Here is a 23204-nt window from a genome sequence, read left to right on the forward strand (position 1 = left end):
AAAATCACAGGATGGTTTGGTTTGAGAGGGACCTTAAAGCCCCTCTTGTTCTACCCACTGCCATGGGCAGGGACACCTTCCTCTATCCCAGGTTGCTCCAAGCCCTGTCCAGCCTGGCCTTGGACACTGCCAGGGATCCAGGGGCAGCCACAGCTGCTCTGGGCACCCTGTGCCAGGGCCTGCCCACCCTCACAGACAGCAATTCCTTCCCAATATCCCATCCAGCCCTGCCCTCTGGCACTGGGAAGCCATTCCCTGTGTCCTGGCCCTCCATGCCTTGTCCCCAGTCCCTGTGCAGCTCTCCTGGAGCCCCTTGAGGCCCTGCCAGGGGCTCTGAGCTCTCCCTGGAGCCTTCTCTTGTGCAGCTGAACACCCCCAGCTGTCCCAGGCTGGCTGCAGAGCAGAGGGGCTCCAGCCCTGGAGCATCTCGGTGGCCTCTCCAGGATTCACTCCAGCAGCTCCACATCCTTGTGCTGTTGGGGGACTCAAAAACCTGGAGAGAACCCTGCCTGGCTTTCTAGAAGACAGCTTTCTGCTGGAAAATAAGTGCCATGGGCACTGCCAAGGAGCAGATGAACTCATTACAGTCCTTCCTCCTTTATCCATCAGCACACACGGAGGGCATTTGTGCTTAAAAAAAAATTGGCTGGACTGGTGTCAGCACAACGTGTCTGGCTGGGGCCAGGGCTGAGACCAAGCTCAGCACATCTCGCGCCTGATAATCTCTCTTGGCTGACCTTAAGTGGCATTTGTGTGTCCAGGACAGTGCCATGACCCTCATCTTCTCCTCCTCTTTGAGATGCAAGAGATGGAGACACAAAACCCAGAGGTTTTCACGGGGTTTTAAATGCTCTTCTGGAGGGTCCTCAGGACTTCTCCAGTTGCAGTTTTGCCCCTCCTGTTATTGGCAAGTGCCGATTTTGTAGGACCTCAGGAAAAACATCCCCCTGGCCCCTTACTTCAGAAGTGAAAGACATTACACCAAGGTGAGGAGAACACAGAGCATGGTGTGCTCATCAAAACAAAGAAAAATGGGCACCCAAAATGGAAATCCTACTTCCTTTCTAGTCTCTCAGGTGACTTACAGGGTGGAAGAACAGAACAAAACAAAAAAAACCCCAAAAAACCAAAAAGATAAACAAACAAACAAAACCAAAACAAAGAAAAATACCTAAAAGCTAGATTTCCAGGAACATTCAGCAAAAGCAAAGGGAAAAAAAGGCCAAATAAAGGATAAATCCACATTAAAGGATATATCCTGCTGCAGAAAAGGGGCTTTGTGACTTTAACAAAGTTTGTGGGCAGCCTGGAGGGTCCACCCCTAGCAGTGTTTGCCCCAGACCTTTTGTACCTCCCAGCATACCAGGGCTAGACAGCTTCACCTTCCTCAGGAGCCCCTGCTCTTGATGGCTGGGATGGTTTCTGAAAGCCTAACTTCGAGGACGGCCCTGTGTAAAGCTCCTGTTGTTTGCAGAGGAAATAAACCCTCAACTACTGCAGGGATGCCACCGCCCAGGGGGCCTGGGGGTCACTCCACCTCCCCAGCACCAGAGCCCCCAAGAGCTGAGACAGTCTGTCACGTCAACACCTACTTAGGGAGCCTTTAATCTGTGGATTATTGACATGATAGACCATAACATCTTTTTAGGAGCCACTACAGCCCATCGTGTCAGTCGGTACTTAATGCAGTCCTTAATCCGCGGATTGACAGGCTAGACCATAAATTTGTGTCTATGTCTAATTAGACGGCTCTTATTACTCAGCATATACAGTAGTCATGCAGGCTAAAGAGCCTTAAGATTACTTTTTAAATTTATTAGCAAGTTGTCCAATCAATCACTCAAATGGCTCCTTGTTCCGTGCAAAATCAGTCAACCTTGCATGAAAATAAATGTTAAGTTTCACCGCAAGATTTCAATTTGCTGATGTTTACTAAGATTGAGTCTGATGGGGTCAAGCAGGATAAAATATGGCAGAAGCCATCAGGGGAAGGAGTCTTGTATTTCCCCATTTTTCTAGGGCTTTGGTTCAGGTTTGTATTAACAGTGACCTGAAATTTTGGGAGGGCTTTGCTGGGTCCGCAGGTGACCCAACAAAAAACTGGCATCACCTTCCCCACATCTGGGAATCCCCCTTGTGAAATCAGGACAAAAATGAGGTCAGGTGAGATGGTGGGTAGAGATGATTCACCCCTGAGGACATCCCCTCAGGTTCCCATCCCAGCTTGGTGGTGGCCCTGAGTCAGCCTTCCCCCGGCCTAGAACCAAGCCCTGACCTTTTTGAGGGTTAATTCAGCAAGAACATATAAGTGAGAAAGAAAGGAGCCCTACAAGCATGTTGTTGCAGACCTTCAGAGACTCAAAAGCAAACATCTTGGCAGATGCCAAGGCTGGACCAGGAGTGATGTCCAAAAATATTAAAAAATATACTAAAAAAGATAGGGTGATCCATGTCCCCTACTTTGCAGGACGGCAAAGAAAGAACCCAAGTGAAACTGCCGAGTTCATGGAGTACACCAAACCAGAAATTTGATTCATAAACATCCTATTAGTCACTGCTACTGTCTAATTACAGTGATTAATCAATTACCACGGCTAAAAACGACTCTAGAAGAGAAGAACCCTTTTCTTGTGACCATTCTCTTTAAAAGCCAAGCAAGGCTGGAGCTACAAGGCGGTGGGGCGGGGGGGGGAAATATGCAAGCACACACCAAAAATGCCTGTCTGCCTGTCTCCAGTGGTTAGAGGAGCCAGCTGACTCCAGTTTCCTCCGTACCAGGCTTCAGGCCTCATCAGCCATGCAAATTATAGAGTACCGTGCTGTCTGAAGGCCGAATTTCGACTCAGCTCAGAGAAAAGCCTTAGAGGAAGGGTGGGGATGAAGAAGCCAGCCAAATCCATTCATAATATTTACAGTAAATGGGCCTCTTTGCTGTTGTTTAGTATACAGTCAGCCTAATTATTTTTGAAGTTTTAATTTAAAGAACCTTCTTTATCTGCCTCTCCTTCTGCACCCCTCAAAGGTGTGGGAAAACTTTTCCCTTGTTTCAAAAAAGCAGTAGGACGGGAATCCCTTCCCCAAGCTCCAACTCGACAGTTGGGTGGGACAAAGGGATGCTGAAAGAGGTGAGACCCTTCCAAAGCGGCCCTGCCAAAATCCATGGGGGTTTTAAGATTCCTAGACCATCCAAAGAGGCACAAGGGCATGCAGATCCATGTGAAAACCCCCCGGAAATCCTATTTTTGCTGCATGTGTCCCCACTGCTGTTCTGTGCTGGTGGGGACTTGCTGGCTCAGGAGGTGGTGCAGGTGCTCCGCTGCCCCATGCACTATCCAACCTTCTCCCCTTCATTGAGGGCAACCTGGAATAATCTCACTTTTGTAACAAATCAGCCAACAGACTTATCTGGAAAACACAGCCAGCACTCATGAGATGCTGCCCTGGGAGCCCCAAGTGACTCAGGGCTGGTAGCAGCCCCAGCTCCCAGAGAGGAGCAACCACCTCCATGCCTCAGCCTCAGCAGCTACCAGGACACACCTCTTCCCCACCCATACCCAACCCAGATCTCAACCAGAAACCTTCTGAGAAAGAGAAACCAGCACACAAAGGGCTCCTGGCTTACTGCAATGCAAATCAGACGTGAGGATGAGCTTGCCAAGAATCTCTCTCCCGGCTTGGGCTGCGCTGGAGGCTCCTGTGGCAGCATCCTGCCCATCACCTTTCTGGGATAAATCACGCTGCAGATGCCAAAGCCACCAGAGGCCATAGAGCCGTGCCAGCCACGGGGTCACAGCCCCCCTCAATGCAGTCAGCCAGCTGGGGCTTAGAGGATGACCTTAAAAAGCTTTTGCAATGAAACATTAAGCTTCAGTGCTGCAGGGAAGGTCCCACAGTGCCCAGGGGTGCCTTGGGAAGAACAGGGGTACAGCCCCCAGGGAAGCCTCAGCTCTCCACTAGCAACATGTAGCTATGTGGGTTACATGTTAAAAACCTTGTTAAGATCTTAATAAAACCTGAAGAAGAGCAGTTTAGGATTTCCAAATGGATACCTAATACACAGATGTGTGTTAGGATCTTCCCCCCGCCCCCAACTGCGTTACACACACACACACATACACAACACAGCATCGCTGCTGTTCTCATTCTCATTCCAGTAGTGAAAAAAAACCTCTCCCTGCAGCACACTGACCTGGAATTCTCCCCTAAAGACTGAAAACAGACGTAAATATATATTTCTCCACACACCAAAAAAATAAAAATGCCCACTTCCCCCAGCAACTTTTCCCAGAGTAGCATCTCCCTCGCAGGGATGTAAACCCATGGAAAAAGTAGAGTAGGAACAAAAGTCCTTTTCACGTTCATCGTGCCCCACTCCGTAACAATTATGAAAACTGTTTAGCTGGGCTGGCATTTGGAGCATTTACTGCATTCCTGCCAATAAATTCCAGTCCCGGATCCGATGGAAAAGGCTCCCTTCCTCCCCTTTCCCCTCCCTCCCTTGCCTTCATTCCTCCTGGCTTTCTTTACAACCTAATACCCTGTCAACGCGGGGCCAGGGCCTACTTAGGGGGAAAAAAAAACACCCAGCGCCAGACTGGAGACAGCAGGCAGACTGAAAAAGTTAATCATTACTTCTGTCTGCCTTCATAATCTAATCACGCCTATTCCTAAGAGCAGGCAGCAGAGCACGCTGGCGTACGGGCACGGTCACCGCCCAGGGATGGACGGATGGACACACGGACAACACCAGCCCCAGCCCCAGCCCGGGTAGGGGGCAATCAAGGGATGGACAGACAGGATGGATGGCGTTGGAAAGGAGTTCACAAGCCTGGCCATGCACACACACCCCTCCCCTCGCCTCTCACTTTGCTCTGGATTAATAACGCGTAGCAATTATAGAGAATATTATATTCATTAAGTAATTAACCCTCCCGGCGCTCCGGCGGAGCTGGCACCCCCTTCTCGCAGACAGAGGCCAGCAGAGGTTTGCCCCAGGCTAGAAAACGGGGCAGGTCGGCAGCACCCGGGTTAAAAAAAAAAAAACCAAAAGCTCCTCGTGGCTCATCTCATCCCAGTGCTGGTGGCAACAGCAGAGCCATGTCCCAGGTGGGGACCTGCCACGACTGGGGTGGCATCACCCACACCCAGCAGGATCCTCCCCTGGGGACAAAACTCAGGAGATTTGGGCTGTCACCAAGAGCCAGCAGCATCATCCCATGGACGCAAAACTCAGGGGATCTGGGGTGTCACCAAAACCCAGCAGCATCCTCCCATGGGGATGAAACCCAAAGGATCTGGGCATCACTAAGACCCAGGAGCATCCTCACGCAGGGATAATGCCCAGGAAATCTGGAGCTTGGCAAGCCCAGCATCACACCAGCTTCTCCAGAAAATAACTGCAGTGCAACTCTCAGGTGAGCCAAGGCTTCATGCTCTTGACACCCAGGATACATTTTCCATGCTTGGCTGTGACAAAGAACAGGAAAACTACAGGCATCTGCCTATGATTTATGGGTTTGTTCCTTATCGTGAGCTAAAAAGTCTCAGACTGGCTTCCAAAGAAAATGAATTCATCAGTGCAAATGCAGTGATGTAACTTCAGGCTCCCAGCTCCTTTTCCAAATAAAACTCCTGTTACTTGATTCCTGCTCGAAGAATGATTTTATGGAGTTATTGACTCCGTCCGCTCTGCCTGGGAAGGTGCTGCCGGAGCCCAGCCACGGGGTCACTGAGAGCATCCCGCGTGGGCGAGCAGGACCTCATCTCATGGCTCAGTTTCTTGACTATTTTGCCATTTTCCCTGCTTTTCTACTCAAAACCTCACCTTGCACACCAATGTGTAAACAGACACTCAACTGCACTGGTATGATTTTGCATCACCCACCATGGTGGGGGCTCCTCCTCAGCAGTGATGCCTGGTAATTTTCATCACCCATACATTCAGCCCATACCCTTCCATCACCAAAAATCACTGGATCCACAACCAACTTCTCCACTTGCAAAAGTGACAGATGTCTGAACTTCCACCACCTTCCTAACAGCTGAGTTTCTCCACCACAAAGTCACCTCTTACTGATGCAGTTCTGCTTTCTATGAACAAAACCTCTTCAACCTATATAAATATTATATAGAATTCTATACAAATATGGAACATATTCAATATACAATGAACATAGTGAATATATTGAACATATATATCTATAAAGTATGTTGACTATATCCTATATAATTCTATATATTATACAAAGAATAAATTATCTCCACCCATATTCAACCTACACATAGAGGTTGAATGGATTTTGATTAGTATTTAACCATCTATAGTCTCACTTATTATGTACACCTATAAGGCACATATTTGCAACTAGAGTTAAGAGCTCGAGCAGTTCTGAATTATTACTTAGAAGGCAAAATTTGCCTTTCCACATGCTCAGCGAAAAGCCAGGAAAGCCATGGGAGCCAGGACTTCACCCCAAAGCTGCATCACCAAACCCCAGTGCCCCAACAGGGATCCCACTGTGTCGCTGAGGGAGGATGAGGAAGGACCACAGAGCCAGGTATGGGTCATCACACACAGAGGAGCATCACCAAGAGCATCACCAGGACCTCCTGCCACCAGCCCACGGTGCTTCAGCACTGCCAGCACAACCCAACCAGGGAGGCTGAAGCCAGTAGGTTTTTTATGTAGTGAGGTTAAAAGGGTAGAGAAGGGCTGAGCCAGCTCTTACAGGGTGGTTTTTTTTTTTCTTTCCCCTTGCAAGTTAAAACCAAGATAATGACACTGGGTGGGGACCAATTTGAAGGGCTGAGCAGCCAAACCAAAATTAGTCTCCCGGCCAAGAGCTTCCTAGGCCTCACAGTTTGGGGAAGGAAGCTGAGAAAAGCATGAAAATAAAAAAAAAAAAAAATTCCTCGGGAAGCTGGACCATCGTGCTCAAGCAAAGGTGACCCTGCTAGTCAAATATTTTTCAACATAATAAAAGTAAAATCAAGTACTGGAACAGCCTCCCTTGGAAAAGCAGGACCTATGAGATGGTGTTTTTTCCTCCTTTTTTCTCCTTTTCTTTCTTTTCCCTCCCCTGGCACTTTCTTTCCTTTCACTAATAACTATGTTTTCTTGCATTTTTTTTCTTGGCTCTTTCCTCATAAAAGACTGATGTAATTTCCTGTCTTGTCCCAATGTTTCCTGTTAATTAACAGGGTGAAAGTTATCATCACGCATTTAAATGGCAGCCCAAAAGAGGGGAGGGAAAAAAAAAACAGGGGAAAAATAAAAAAGAAATTAGAAAGGAGAGAAAAGGGCTGTCTGTTAGCAAACACCACATCACATCCCCAGCAGCACAAAACACCCTGGAAAAAGCTTTTTGGAACTGAGGACTTGAGCCCATGGGCAAAGACCCCCCCCAAGGGTGGCAGCAGGTCTGTGCACAGGGAATCCAAGCCCCCACCCTCCCCTGGATGGGGATGGAAAATCCCTGCAAAGCTTGCCCAGAAAAGCTCTTTTCTTGCATTAAGAAGGAAAATAAAAAAAGAAGGGAAACAATGAGATGGAAAACAGGAGAAAGAAAGAAAACAAGTAGAAGAAAAAGAAGGAAAAGAGGAAGATAAAAAAAGGACAAAAAGAAGGAGGAGAAGAAGAAGGAGAAAAAGAAGCAGAAGAAGGAGAAAAAGACAAAAAAGCAGAAGAAGGAAAACAGAAGAAAAAAAGAGGGAAAACAGGAAAAGAAAATGGAAGGAAAAAGAGAAATAAAATAAAGTAAAATAACTTGTAGAGAAAAAGGCAGACAGCAACACCCAAGATGTTGCTTTTATTAAGAGAAGTTGAAGAACAGAAAAAAAAAAAAAAAAGAAAAGAAAAGCCAGGGGCTAATCCAAAGACAGCAGGCGGAAATCCTGTGAGCCGCTGAGCTCCTTCCCTTGCCTGCCCTCAGCCCCGTGCAGGATCAGGCTCCTCCATGCCCTCTGTTCCTCAACAGCAGCCGTGACGCAGCCGGTGCCCCTGCGGCACCACAGCCATGCCAGCGGCCCCGGCACGCTGACGGCGGGCGAAACAAAGCGATTTAGGCAAAAAGCGAGGGTGGTTAGAACAGAGACTGTGCCTTAGCAGTTAATAATATCCCAGTGCTGAAAATAAACTGGGAAGGAAGCTCCTTTGTGACAGTAGGCAGGCGGCCAGGCTGCGGCGTGGGTCATTCACGCCAGCGGGGGAAGGCGGTGGGGCTGGCACCCACCCACCACCCAGCCCGTCACCCTGCTGGAGCACAGCTAGGGCTGGGGACAGGGTCCCTATACACAGTTTCCTCCTGGGCACCCTAAAACGGGCTGCACCCCGTTGTAAGCCAGCAGGGAGGTTTACGGTGCTGGCCACCGTGGCTGGAAACAGGCATCCCCCCATTCCCGTGGTGGGGAAGTGCATGTGGCTAATGTTACTGGTTCCTTTAGTGTAAGTGATACCCACTGGCAGACAGCAGGGATGGAAACGATGCAGCCTGCATCCCTGCCAGCCCGGGGCTGCTCCTCTACGAGTGTTTTTGTCCCATGGAGTTTTAAATGTCCCCAGTGATCAAGTTGCCGGCGGTCATCAGGACAGCTACTGCGAGCAGAGCACGGTTTGAACTGACACCCAACTTCCAAAATTCGCCTCTCTAGCCTCGTTCTTCCCTAAAAAGTGCCAGGCTGTGGGATTAAAACACAGGTGGACCCCATCATGGTCCCCATCACTGTTCCCACCATTATGCCCCTATGACAGACTTGCTGGTTCTAGGATCACCTGCATTTTATCATCAGCTGTTCCAAAGGCACCATTCAGCTGGGAAAATCTACTGGCGTCTGGAAAAATGGGTTTAATGAAGCTGTACAGGTATGGATTGAAACTATCTAATGGGGGCAGCACCTCTGCTATCATTTCTTTTTTAAAACACATTGTAGAAGAGTATCTAGGAAAGGCTCAAGAGGCTCTAGAGTACTTAAAAGTAATTATTAAATGTATTCTATTTGCTTTGGAATGATTTTAATCGGTGAAACGCCCGGAGCTGGGAGGAGGATCCCGGCTGTGTCCCAGGGGGGTCCCCACAGGGTGAGAACCCCCTTAAAAAAAAAAAAAGAAGCCCTCACAGGGCTTGGAGGAACCAGAGCGGGTGGCCAAGCCAAGAGCCCGGGGCCGGTGCCAAGCACCAGCTCCCTCCTCCCAGTCGGCCACGGTCAGATGATGTGCGAGGCGAGCCGGGAGGCTCCTAGTCTGGCAGGCAGCCTGCTCTGCTCCAGAGGCTCCAGTGCTGTCATCCTGGCGTTAACCCCTGATAACCTTGTCCTTTCCAGGACAGGATCGTGGTTTTTAGGTAAGCAAGGAGCAGGGGGTCATGTCTCCCAGCAAGGCTGGGAAGGAAAGGGTGCAGCGCCCTGCGATGCTCAAAGCAAATTAAATAATATTAAAACGACGTAGGCTCAAAAATAAACCAAAAATAAGTGACTTAAAGAAAAAAAAAATTCCCAAGCAATTGTTTATCCCTGGGACAAATATACAATCCTAGTTCCACAGGAAGATGTCTCAATTTCAGATTATAATAGGATGCCAATTTGTAAATAAAGGCATTTCACAGGAGGTTATAAACTCCGTAGGGGAGGGAGGTGGAAGTAGGGGGAACGGGAAAACACAGGCAGGGCTCTGGCAGAGACACAGCACAGGATCCTGTTTACACGGGCGGGGGGAGAGTGGTGGGGAGCCGCTTCGGGGGGCAAATATCTCCGGATTTGGACAAGGTGCTTCTTCCCCGTCGAGCAGATACCAGCGGGGATCAGAGGCATAGTGAAACATTCCCGGCCTGTCCACAATTTTGGAATGAAATGTCAATCAGCCAAGAGGTCCCTTAAACCAGACAAGGTCCCACAGCACAGAGAGCTGGAGTAGGGAATGATGCTAATATTTTCCCAGCCTGGGGAAATCTTTTCCCCGTGTTTTTGGTGTGGAGCTGGGAGGGAGAAACTGAGTCTGTGCCTGCTGCAGAAGAGCCTTGTGGGTTTCCCAGCCTCAAGGCTTGCAGAACTTTGATCCAGCACCCACCAAGTACTATCATTCAACATTCACTGGCTCTTGGAGACCCTGAGGTGTTTCCAGAGTTTGGGCAAATCAACAGGATTGGGCCAAAATCCAGAAAAACTCTCAGGTTTGGTATTATAGGAACAACCTCTATAAAAAAGGCAGTGGATGTGGCAAGGACACAAGCCAGCTCAACTTGCTTTCCCTCTTCGAGGACAAGCTCTGGGCTTCCTGAGAGCTTTGCTTTGCCAGCAGATCCAGCACTATTCACCTGTCCTACTGGAGAACCACCTCCTCACCCACCATGGACGCCACAACCTTCCACCAGCTGAGAGCCACCAGCCCCACACCACACACGGGTCAGGACAGAGATGTCCAGGGCTGGTGGATCATGTTCCATGGAGACCCAGCACCAACACCACCAAACACCACCAGCTCACTTCTACCCTTGGAGCACAGCTTCTTCATGGGTCATACAGGAATCTGGCTCCCACCAATCTGATGCCACCAGACCACGGGCCAGCCACCTCCTCCAAGTTCTCCAAGCATGGCTTTGCTTGTTTGAAAGAAGTCGTAACCAAACACATCGGCTGAGAACAAGTCAGCTCAAAATACAGGAAAACCACCCTCTGTCTCCTATTTACGGGAATTATTTTTATCTCCAATGGGATATTTTTGCTCTTTAACCACACTGAGGACAGAAAGGATCTGGCTACTAATACCTGAGCACAACCACGTCAGGGGGAGAAAACGTGAGCGAGGAGTCCTGACCCACCCACAGGCTGACCACTGATAAAAATAGAGATGATATAAGAAAATAAATAAAAGCCAGAATACAGAAGTGAGAGCCAGTGCCTTGGGGGAAGCAAGGGATACATCAGCCAGGGAATGGGATGGCTGGGGGAGACAGAGCAGAGGTAGGATGAGAAGAGGACACCAGCATGGTGTGAAGGACTACCCCGGATTGCATTCCTGGGTCAGGAAGGAGAACAGAAAGCAGAGGGAAGGAGGGAAAGAGCAGCTCAGATTAGTTATCACAAGGGGGAAACACTCCCCGTACATCCCCCCGGCCGCGCCACTCCCCCCGCCACACATCCTCCAGAGCCTCTGGTATCCATCAACACAACTGCCTGCAGTCCCAGCAAGAGACAGACCCCAGAAGTGGCTGATCTGAGACTCCTCCTCATCAAAGGCTCCTCATGGAGAGCTGCAAGGATGCTCGCTTTGAGTCCCTTCAAAGCTCTCCTTGCCACCATCCTCTCAACCCGTCCACGCATTCCCCTGCCAGAGTGGCCATGAACCCTAGGCTGGCCCCATTCCCAAATTCTCAGCGTTGAGAGTGATCTTCCTTGCCAAATCCTGCTTTTTGAGACATCAGAGCAGATCTACTGACCTTGATCTCTGCTAATACACCAGCATCTACCACCCATGACTGATGACCAAAGGCTGTAGTGCTGCAGGAACCCACCACCACCAACAACCACCTGTGACGTCTTTTTCCTCACACACCCACTCCAGTTTCCAAACTACCAAAATAATTACAGGTTTTTTTCCTTTTCTTAAGCCATCCTTTCATCAAGGAGCCTCAAATCCAACATGTACAGGTCTGGAGGAGATGAGGGATGATGGATTCTCCACCCAGCATCACCCATCCCCATCTGCCTGAACACAGATAAGACCAAGCCAAAGCGCTGGCCATGTACCCTGCCAATAACTCATTAAAGCCCTCTTCAAACACACTCTTCTGCTAACTAAAATATGCAGGAGGGGGTAGGAAAAAAAGGAGGAGAAAATGAGCTTTGGAGGATTGCTCCAAAGTGCATTTATTTTCCTTTCTTGACTGGGTCTCTCCAGTTGGGAATTTTCAGCGCTGCACTTCTGCGCGCGGAAGGGAGATGCCAGTAAATCAGAGCAAATTCAAAACAAATGCTCTTTCATGTGGAGGCATTCGGCTTTGTTTCAGGGCTTGGGTAGCTAACCATATCCCTTCAAGAGTCAACTCTCCTATCAGCTCCTCATTAAACTAAATGGCTACAATTACATTTGGGGAGGAAAAAAGAGCGGTTAATGATCGTAAAAGGTTCTGTTTCCAGGCTTGGGGAGGGGGGAGAACGTTTGATAAGGGCGACCAAAAAAAAATCCAATCCAATGAAATAATAACAATAGAATAAAGTAAGTTAAAAGTCTATTTTCAGGTGGAAACATGCTTTCATTTGGGGAAGAAGCTCAATTAAGGAGCTAGGGGTCCCCTTCCCACAGCCCTTTGGGAGGCACCAGGAACGAGCCATGTTATTTCCTGCAGCCCAAGCCCCCACCTCCCGCCTTCCCTTCGGGAGCAGAGCTGCCAGACGAGATGTTATCAATAGGCTGAACTTTACAGAAAGCCCCCTTTTAAAAGCGAGTACTTCCTCTGCTTATTTCATGTGGTATCCTGTGGAACCGAACTCTCTCCTCCCCTCTGCAACGGGTGTATTTCAGGAGGAAAAAGGAAAAAAAAAAAAAGAAAAAAAGATCTAACAACATTCTTATTGTGTTGTTTTGCTTCTTGTCTTTTTTCTTTCTACAGTGTCTTTTTTTAAATTCCCTGAAGCTATAGGCTCCAATAGTAAATGAAATAAAAAAAACCCAAAGCTGCCTTAAGAAAAAAACCCCAAACAGCAACAAGTTTCCCTGTTCCCTCTCCCCCTTCATTTGATTAATTCTCATTAGGGCCTTTGAACAAACAATATGCTCCCCTCTCAAATAACAGACAGGGTATATATTACACCCAAAGAAAAACAAACAAGGCTCACTTAAAGACATCACATCCACACCAAACGCAATTCCTGGAGAGAGGCAGGGGCAGATGCATGCGTGCGTGCAGCCGCCGCTGACCTAATTCTGAATGCCAGTTTCAAGGTGATGAATAAATCATAAATCAAGGAGACATCCCCACAAAGGCAGGCACCTTCAAACATCAGCCAGTACCTGCAGGTACATGGTTTCAGACACTTTAATCCTGGTAGAGACACTGAGGTGGCCAGTCTGGGGTGAGAGTTGAGGTGCTGGAGACATCACACCTTGGAAATGGGGTTGGGAGTTGGACTAGATGACCTTCAAAGATCCTTTCCAACCTAAACCACTCTATGTCTCTATGCAAACCCCAAGAGGGGTGGGGAAACCACCTTATGAGCCTCCATCCTGAAACAGGAGGCTGAGGGAGACGGCAAACAGGAAAACAGCGGAAATCATAGAATACCTCAGGTTGGAAGGAATACGAAAGGATCATCAACTCTCTCTGCTACATCCTCTACAAAAAAACAGGCCACTTTTCCTCCCTGGGCACCATGAGCCTTGTGCAACAGATGTGGGATGCTGGTGACCTTATGAGGAGCCAAATCTAAGTAGGGCTCTCATCCCAGAGACCAGAGATGCCCCCGCCAAGTCAAGGAGACCTTGACACCAAATCCTTCTTTAAGGTACGAGCACCTTAAGCACCTGCTCCCATAATCCATGCATCCAAATGAATGGTCAACCAACATTGCTTTGCCTTCCCCTGCCTCAGCCCTTTTGCCTCTTCCTGCCTCAGCCCAAAAACAAATGGAGAATGAGGCTGGAATTCGAAGGAAATACAAGCTTTCAGGGATGGAGAATCTTGTCTGGGATTTCAACACATCATTTTGCACAAGAGGTACACAGCTGCTACTGAAATGAAGCCCAGCTCCCCCTCCAAGCACACCCTTCTCAGTGATGTGCGTTCCCAAAACTCCCCAGCATCACTTTGTCTTTTGTCGGGACCCTCAGCCAACGCAACCCACATCCAAGATCAAGGGCAACAAGAGATCTCTTACCTGAGAGCCCCCCAGGGGCTAGACAATTAGTTCCCCCTGTTTCAGTGGAGGAAGGCACAGAGTCTGGACAATCTGCTGGAGCAGAGGAAAAGGAAAAAAAAAAAAAAAAGTCAGTATATAGGTGGTTCTTTGCAGGCTCCCAGCATCGCCCCAAGCAGAACACACATTCCAAAGGGCTTAGCAGGAAGCGATTACTAATTGTCCGTGCAGAGACAGTAGTTCATCAAGAAGCATCCACCCTAACTCGTTGTCTCAGTCAAGGCTGCGCTTCATCACCAGCCAGTGCTGATTATAGACCGTCAGAAATTACAGGCTGGCTGCCACCTCTCTGGACAAGTCACCGGCTAAGGACATCAAGGTTGTCGCCCTTCTGATGCAAGCAAGCTTCCAAAAATTCTTAAATCGTGACTTTATGCACCCAATTTAGTCAACACCTGTAACTCACCAAAATGGGAACCAAAAGGGAAACGTCTCATTGCTGCCCTTTTGCAGCAATCGGGCTGAGTTTGTGGTGCCCCACTCAGTTTTTGTCACCACCAGCTGCTGGCAGACCTTATTGCCACCTCCTGGGAAACTGGACCTACTCCTCCGTGCACCACCCAAGGGCAGGGTAAGACTGGCTGCTTCTTCAGAGGTTTCTCCCCATGCATGCAGGTGCTGGAGCTCAAGGTTTGGACCTTTCTATCATAAGCCTGCTCCTCCAGGTGACAACAGCCGGAAGTAACACCAATCTTCTGGTCCTACGGACCAACTCCAGCTTTTTGGTCACTACCATGTGGGACCACAAGCTGAAGAACAAGCCTGAGAAGACCTGTGAAGTTCATGCAAACTTCTGGTCCTCAGGGACTTTGGGTTTCACCAAATTTGGGCTCCCTATGCCATCATTTCGTTCACATCTGTATCTCAAAGCAAGGACCACCACCAGGAGAGCCAAAAATGATTTTCTTCCTACTGATAAAGCAATTCTTCCAGATCCCACCCCTGAAATACCTGTCTGCATAACCTCATTTTATCAGAGTAAAGTAAAAGCCCTAACAGGAATATACAGTTTAACAGGATATACTTAATCAAACTGAAAACAATAGAGGAGACAGGAAATAGACTTACTTGTGAAATACTGTATATGATATGCTCTCTAAATGCCTTGTCGTGCTTTCTATGCTTTAAAGAAGTAGGGGTTTTACTTTTTTTAACCCTTTTTAGTCCAGACAGAAGATTCCCCTGCCATTTCCCCTCTGATGGCTTCAAGTGCTTGAGCTACAGATGCTTTCTGAACACAGGCTGGACCACTCTGCCCTGCCCTGGGCTCCCTGTGCCCGCAGCTACAGTTCCCTGAGGAGTTCCTGTGGATAAGGGACATAATTGGTCCTTTCCATGCTGTCTTGCCGTAGGGATCATACGTGACCAGGTTCTCTGTTACCACATCAGGCAGGACAGAATCCTATCCAAACTTCAAATATATAACCCTAGCAATGGGGGGATGTGCTTGCACACTTCTTCCTCAGTTCCCTTCCCGTGTCCCATCGCCCAACAAGACAGTTCCCCTCATCCATGAATCACCCCCTGAAGTCTCTTTAAAAAATGCAGAGCTGGTGCAGCTCAACTCTAGACCAACCATGACAGTCAGGTGTGGAATGAACCCAAAGTCAGAACCTTCATGGGGTCTCTGCCCTGTGTGTGGCTGGATTAATTGCTGCACTCCTCCTACCACCCACAGAGCTGCCCAGGACTCTTGTTATTAGGGGGCACTGGGGCTCATTTTACCTTCGGCACCAGAGAGGTGGCAGGATCAAGCCAAATCAGGATTTGTCCAAGCCTGGTACGCATCAATCTCCTCCCAACACTGCCTTCCCACAGCATAAAACCATTGTAGAGACACAAAATCATTCCTTCTGGCCACCATCCCAACCTTGCAAGGTGTCAAATAGCTCCTGGGAGCTGCCAAACCTCCAGCTCCCCTGAAAGCTGACGCCACAGGAGGGCATTCGGCCCTGCAGCAACATCTCGGTGAGTTTCCTGCACTCTCACACTCCAGCACCACCAAGACCAGTCATGCAGGAGCACAATGAAGCCACTTGCAGCCCCTTGTCCCACTTAAAGCTTCATCAAAAATCTCCCTGAATTATGAGGGAACTACTATCCACCTCACTTTCAGCACGGCTGCAAGCGGCAACTCCAGCAGGGACATCAGGAATGCTGAGTGCCCACACACCTCCATCATCCATCCCTGCCAACGTCCTGTGTGAGGGAGAGGGAAAGTCCTTCCCTTGATTAAAGTCCTCCCCATCCCTGGAGGTGTCCAAGGCCAGGCTGGAGGTGGTTTGGAGCAACCTGGTCTAGTGGAAGGTATCCCTGCCCAAGGCAGGGGGTTGGAACGAGATGAATTTTAAGGTCATTCCAACCCAAACCATTCTGGGATTCTATGAACGAGCAAGCCAGCCTGACCTACAGCCTTCTCTCAGGTAACTCAGCCATCAAGGGCAGATCTTTCTGTTTTACAACAAGCACACAAATACCAGATCTATCCTACCAGCACAGCCTGACGTGGCATTTCACTGCCTGCAGTGGACTCCCAGCTCCCTGTCCATCCCTACTTTCCTCCAGCCTGCGATACAGCCTGTCTCAGCCTCCATCCCCTCCAGAAAAACTGATTTAATCCCCATGGTAAGGGTTTTAAACTAAAAGAGAAGAGAGATTTTGATGAGATTGAATGAAGAAACTGTTAATGATGAGGGTGGGTAAGGCACTGGCACAGGCTGCCCACAGAGATGGCAGATTCTCCACCCCAGAAACATCCAAGGGCAGGCTGGATGGGACTCAGAGCCACCTGGTCTAGTTGAAGATGTTCCTGCTCATTGCAGGAGAGTTGGACTAGAGGGTCTTTAGTGTCCCTTCCAACACAAATCCTTTTTTGATTCTCTGATCTGGCAGCCTCTGCCAGAGCCCACACCAGTCCAGGTTTAATACCTGCCTGTCTCTCCATGTAAAGCACTTACAAGACATGGCACTAAACACTTAAAAAACTTTTACCACTACTATCATGCTCAGTGGAAAAGCAGAAGTTTTCTGCTGGAAGAACATTCCCAGCTCCACTGATAGAGTCTAAACATAGGGACGGCTCCCGCCCAAGGTCCCAGGTGAGAAGACGGCTGATGAACATCAGCCAGGTAAAAAAATGTTCACATCTTCCTAGAGTTCTCAACATGCAGCTGGGCAGCTGCCACAGGAGATGGCACAGAGGCTGGGACGGGAAACCCTCAGTCCTCTGCAGAGGAAATGCTGAGAAACCCTGAGCTTGCAAAACCCACCTGCCACCACAGACTTCCAGGCTCCGCTGGTGCCTGTCACAGCCCCGTTAGTCAGAGCTCAGCTGCCAAGCAGATTTTTCTTTCAAAAAGGAAAAAAAAGGAGGACTTTTTGGTGAGTAACCCAGTTGTTTCTGTGCTTCCGATGGGCAGCGTTAATCACTTCCTATTGGCCAATAGGAATAACTTTTCCTTTCGAAATGGCACATTCATGTTCTGCTGCTTTTCTGTTTACACACATTTTGCTACCTTATGTCAACACTTGCTAATGAATAAATATATCATTCAGCTAACTGAAAATGAGATCCTGGCAGAGGCAGATTGAATGTTTAAATCCTGCTAATAGATTTTATCCTAACATCTTTGCAGGAAACCAAAATCAAGCTTTAACCCTTCTCTCCCGCAGCTCTGAACCCCTTTGCATCCCAGGACCATCAATGGGTGGAAAGAAAAGCCGTGAAGGTAAAAATAGGAGCTTTTAAGGGAGCACTGCAGGGATGCAGTCAATATTATGTGAAACCCACAAAACTTCATGATCCAGCAGACCCTCAGAGTCTATTACAGGACAACCCTTCTGCATTCCAGCACATGCTTGGGATGCTGAACCTACTCCGGATGTTCCTCTTTCATTCATGAGCCCTTATCTCCTGTTTTTTTCACACCAAGGCAAGATAGTTCATACTTTGCAACCCAACTGTTTGTTAAACAACTTTGTTTATTTCCGTAAGGCAAAAAAAGACTTATTAGTGTTCCCAAAGAGTTTGCAGGGGGTGAAAACAACAGTCCATCCTCCAAGGGAGCAGCAAGCAGGATGAGACCCCACCACAGCACCAGAGCAGCCTCAGGGTTGGGGTTTCTTTTAGCCCTGAGACACTGGAGAGGGGTGATTCTACAGACACTGTTCCTTTGGCCAAAAAACCCCAACCAACCAACCTGACACTGGTCTTCAGGAATATCTATCTACCTCTGCCTCCCTGCAGTGCCGTGCCTCCCCTGTCTGCCACAACCGCGGGACGCGACCACAGAGACCACCGTGCTCCAGCCAGCACTCCAGAGCCACTAATCCTCAGGAAGCCAGGAGCTGCTCCTCCTGAGCTCCCCCCGTTTCCGATCCTCCCCACCTCTCCTCCTTCTCCCAGCCTCATTTATCTCACACCCGGCGAGCTCGCTGCCAGCCAAGAGTTTATGCAGACAACCGCAAAAGAGCTGGTGCCAGCCTCAAATGGGCTTCTCCCCTGGCACCCTGACATTCAATTACAAGCAACAGGCATGCACAGTGGTGCTAAGAAATTTAAATTTAAAAAGTCAGAAAAAAGAACTTTTCAACCTCTTTTCCCTTTTTTTTTTTTCAACCTGAGGAGGTAGGCTCAGGCTCCTATAAAACTCAAGAGAGATTTCTAGTCAGTCCGTCTATCAAGGTTTGTTGGGATTCCCAGGCATCAGGGAGATGCTGTGCTGGACCCCAACCTAAATCCCTAAAAATTCACCCAGGGGTGCGGGAGCACTGCCATTTCCAACTGGAGCCTACGGTTTTCCTGGCTGACTCAAGCAGCACAGGTCTGCGCTGCACTGCAATCCCTTCTGAAGTTTCCTGCCGGAGTTTTAAAATCCTACTTTGTGCACAAGGTGGCTTAGATAACTTATATGTTAATTCTTACAGGGGTAGCAGGAGGCACAGAAGCACACAAGCAACCCGAGAGCGAAATGCATGACAAAGGCAGGAGACTGCTTTCCCTGATAAAGGGGCTGTTTTCCCATTTTTTATCTCTTACCCTGCACTGAAAAAAGTCTACTTACCAGTTGGTTTGAGAAAATCCATTGGATATCTGGAGTAGGGTGGAGGGGGAGACTCTGGAATTAGAGAAGTACAGAGAAAATAAAGGCAGAGCCATGAGAAAGAAAAAAAAAAAAGAGAAAAGATAGGAACTTATGATAACAGTGGCATTCTTTTAGCAAAACTGTTTGTCTTAGCTCTGGGGGTTGGAGGCAGGGCAGCGAGGCGGTGATTGCCTTGATATTTAGCTGTCAGATAAACAAAAGGGGCCGTCTGGCGCCAGTCTCCCTGCTATCTGCCGCTCGGGCTGTCTGATCGGGGCCTCCTTGGCTCGGCGGAGCCGCGGCAGCGCCGGGGCCGCCCGGCCCTTAATCCCCCGGCACCGCGCGGGGACGGCGGGGAGGCAGCGCCGGGGCCCCCGGGAGGGGAGGGGGTCCCAGAGGTGGGGGGTAGGGGGGTCTCCCCCTCCCTTAAATACAAAAGGAAATACGTAAACCACGGCAATAGAAAGTTTTTGCACGCGTTCTGGGATTTGTTGTTTGTTGTGGCTTGGTTTTGTTTTGTTTTTTCTCCAGAAGGGAAAAAAGTTTTGTGGGCTGGGAGGTGAGTGGGGCTGCATCCACTGTATCCCCTCCATACATGCATCCCCTGCATCCCCTCCAACCCTGCGCACCTCTAGCCCCTGCACCCTCTCCATCCCCCGCACCCCGCACTCCATTCCCTGCACACCTTCAGCCCCGGCACCGCTGCATCCCCTCCATCTCTTGTATGCCCTCCAGTCCCTGCACACCTCTAACCCCCGCACCCCTGAATCCCCTGCAACCTTGTATGCTCGCCATTCCCCTGTATTCCCGCATCCCTACAACTCCTGCACACCTGTAACCCCCGCACCCCTGTATCCCCTCCATCCCTGTACTGCTCCAACCCCTGCACCCTTCCATCTCCCGCACCGCCTGCATCCCCTGCACCCCTGCCATCCCCTGCCGCCGTACCTAGCTCGCAGAGCCGGCTGAGGTGGTGCGGGTTGCAGCAGACGAGCTCGGAATGAGCCTTGCCGTAGGATTCACAGCAACATAACCGCTTCACTTCGGAGCAGTGGCGGAGGTCGGGCCAGCGGAACACCTTGCAGAGCAGCACGGGCAGCGGGTACCAGTGCTGTCCCAGCCGCGAGTCGGCCTTGGCGGGCAGCAGCAGGCAGGGGGTCCGCGCCCCGCCGCGGGACTCCACGGCGTGCAGCAGCCCCTCCAGCTGCCGCTCCTTCAGCCGCTTCAGCACGGCGTGGGTCAGCGCCTTCAGTTCCGCCTCCGCGCCCGCCGCCGCCCGCCCGCCGCGGCCCGCCTTGCCCGGGCAGCACCCGCGCCCCCCGCCCAAGTGCGCCCGGGGCTCGGCCACCGCCGCCGCCGCGCTGGGCTCGCCCGCCGCCGCCTCCTCCTCTTCCTCGCCGCCGGGCGCGCGGCTCCGCCAGAGCCGCCGGACGAGCACCGAGCGTTTGGTCCTGAACATGCGGGACGAGAGGAGGGGCCCCCGGCTACAAAACGGGCATGTCGTCCGCCGAGCATGAAGGGGCCGGCAGGCGGGATGCGGCGGCAGCGGGGGGCAGCGGCGGGGGGCAGCGGAGCCGAGGCGGGCTGTGGCATGCGCCAGTCTCCGCGCTGGGGCCGCGGGTCCCGCCGCCTCCCGCGGGGGGATGCGCCGGCCGCGCCTCCGCCCGCTGCGAGAAAATTTACAGAAAAACCGAATTAAAAAGAAAAAAATCAAAAACTGGAGAAAAAATAAAAAAAGGGAAAAAATAAAGATGGTGGGAAGGGAAGGGAGAGAGTCGCCGCTCGCTCCGGCTTTGCCCAAAAAAGCTAAGAAAAATGGAAAAAAATCCCGTCTAAAGCCCGCGGCGCCCGTCGCGGGGGCAGGCGGGCGGGGGCTGCCGGCGCCGCGCCGCCGTGCGCGGAGCGCGGCCCGAGCCGCGGGGGAGCCTCGGCCGCCCCGGGGCCGCGGAGCCCATCAACCCGCCACGCCGGGGAGCGGGCGCGGCGGCGGGGATGCGGCGCAGGGCAGAGCCAGCAGGCAAAAACAGAAAGAGCGAGCGAAAAAGGCGTCTATTAAAAAGGAGAAAAAAATGGAAAAAAAAAGAAAAACCCCAAAACACCAACCCTAAGGTCTGGACGTCGGTTTAAGCATCTGTCACAAAAGAGGCGAACGAGCGCATCCAGAGTGTTGTATCCCTTTTTAAAAGCCCAGGTCGTCCTGATGTGGGGGTTTCGGGGTGGGCTTTTATTATTTTTCCCCTCCTTCTTTCCAAAGGTTTAATCCACACGGAGTCTTGATCCGGCTGCTACGAAGAGAAAGAAAGGAAATAAAAAAAAAAAAATTTAAAAAAAAAAAAAAAAAAAAAAAAAAAAAAAAAAAGAGAGAGAGAGAGAAAAGTGGGGCTATGTCCCTTCCTTCCTGCCTTCCCCAGCAGCCGCGCCGGGCCGAGCCGGGCCCGCCGCTCCCGGCGGAGCTTACATGGGTGCGGGGGTGCCCGCCGGCCGCCGACCCTCTCCCTGCTGCCGGCGCCTCTGCCGCGGTGCCTTTTTTTTGCTCTTCACTCCTCCTTCCTGCCTTCCTTCCCCTCCTCCTCCTCCTCCTACTTCTCCTCCTCCTTTCGTGGTTTTTTTTTTTTTTTTTTTCCCTCCCCCTTTCCCCCCCCCCCCCCACCCCTCCTCTCTCCGCTCTCCGCAGTCAGCCGCCCTCCCCGCACCTCCGCCTTCCCCCGGGTGCGTGCGGGGGGAGCGGCGGCGGCGGCGCGGGGCGCGGCGGGAGCGGAGCCGGCGCGGTGCCTGCGCCCTCCCCCGGCCCCCCCCCCCCGCACCGGCGGCGGCTTCGCAGTGCGCAGCGGCCCGGCCCGGCCCGGCCCCGGCCCCGTCACGTGGGCGTCTAGACACCGTGTCGCTCCGGGGGAAAAAAAATAAATAAATATATCTATATATTATATTTATCTCCAACCGCCTTGCGCAAGAGGCGGCTCGGGTTGCGGAGAGGTTGTGGGTCCGCGTGTGCCCCCCCCCCCCCGCCCCCCACCACCCCAAGCCTTCCCCCCCCACTGCCGCGCCCCCCTCCCGATGCCCCCTCCCCCCTTCATACCTGCTCCTGGGTGGGGGGCGCGGGGAGACTGGGGTGTTCCCCCCCCCCGCACCCCGCGGGGCACAGGGTGGGGAGCTCTCGGGGCTGGGGTGTGCCGGTCCTCACTGTAAATATTGGAATATTAAACCAAATCAGCCGTAAAAATTTTTAAAAAATTGATATGGCTCTGGGTATCGAACGAGGGCACATCATAAAAAGCAATAACAATAACAATAATAATGTTGATAATATGAATAATAATAACAGTTTCTGCTTTTACAGCACCTGTCACCAAAGGACAGGAAAATACACCATGGAGGCTCGGTACGCTCCGATTCTCGCCAAACACGAAGCAGAAATGATGAGCATGTAGCACTCCGATATTCTCGTTACGGGTACTACTAGTGGAAACACCCCCTGGCACCCTGGGCGCTCCACAGATTCCCCCATTCCAGTTCTGGACCTGCAGAGGGTGAGGAAAACTGAGCCACCAAGAGGCTGCGCTCTCGTCCAGCCTTGGTGCGCTCTGCGGCCGAGCTGGGAAGTCCGGCCAGACTTCCTAGCGCCAGGCTTGGCAGGGCAGCAGAACTCCCCAGGGGTCCCCGTCCTGCACGCACTCCCACGGAGGAGCAGCTCCTTTTTCACAGAGTAACTGCGGGCGGATGAGTTGCTTTAAGGTCACTCTCTAAGGCAGTTATCGTGTCGGAAGTAGAAGCCAGGACTCTTAAATCATGGCTGCTATTAAGCAGGTCCGGTTCAAATCCAGATCCAAATACAAATCCAAAACGAATGCACCCAACTAAACATGGCACCGGATAGATAGCATATGAAACTAACATCCCGTGCAGGCAGGGCATCCCTGGGGTGACTGTCCTGGATCCCTGAATTTGGTGTAGGCAGGAGAGCAGGGATAATTTAAGTGCCCAGTTGTGCATATATTCACATGAGCAGGTGAGGGATGCTACAAACTGGCCCCCGGCATTTGCAGAATCTGGATCTAAATTAGTTAGAAAGTGGCTAGATTTGGGGGAAGGCTTATTAAATGTTAACCAGACAATACCTACCCAGGTATAAAATGTGTTCAAAATCTAGATAAATAGTAGCAAAAACACTGGGGAGGGGACGAATGTTATTTGCTGGCATCAGGAGGAATAATTTAG

General features: G+C 50.7%; 1 protein-coding gene across 5 annotated transcripts in view; it reads right to left on the bottom strand.

The window, feature by feature from the left end:
- Positions 1 to 22196, bottom strand: part of SMAD7 (SMAD family member 7) — a 28558-nt gene extending 6362 nt beyond the window's left edge. The window contains exons 1-5 of one of the 5 annotated variants that reach the window (XM_082301289.1): positions 22066 to 22196; positions 21093 to 21274; positions 19938 to 20656; positions 18969 to 19022; positions 13867 to 13941 (exon numbers count right to left, since the gene is read on the bottom strand). In XM_082301289.1, the coding sequence (XP_082157415.1) occupies positions 13867 to 13941; positions 18969 to 19022; positions 19938 to 20448 (640 nt within the window). In that variant the 5' untranslated portion in view covers positions 20449 to 20656; positions 21093 to 21274; positions 22066 to 22196. Of the gene's footprint in view, positions 1 to 13866; positions 13942 to 18968; positions 19023 to 19937; positions 20787 to 21092; positions 21275 to 21447; positions 21580 to 21682; positions 21733 to 22065 lie in introns of those variants that run through there. The other 4 variants (XM_082301290.1, XM_082301291.1, XM_082301288.1 and 1 more) reach the window with 4 other exon arrangements.
- Between the last annotated feature and the right edge of the window lie 1008 nt (positions 22197 to 23204).

Source organism: Coloeus monedula, assembly GCF_965178545.1.
Source record: "Coloeus monedula genome assembly, chromosome: Z".
Taxonomy (NCBI): domain Eukaryota; kingdom Metazoa; phylum Chordata; class Aves; order Passeriformes; family Corvidae; genus Coloeus; species Coloeus monedula.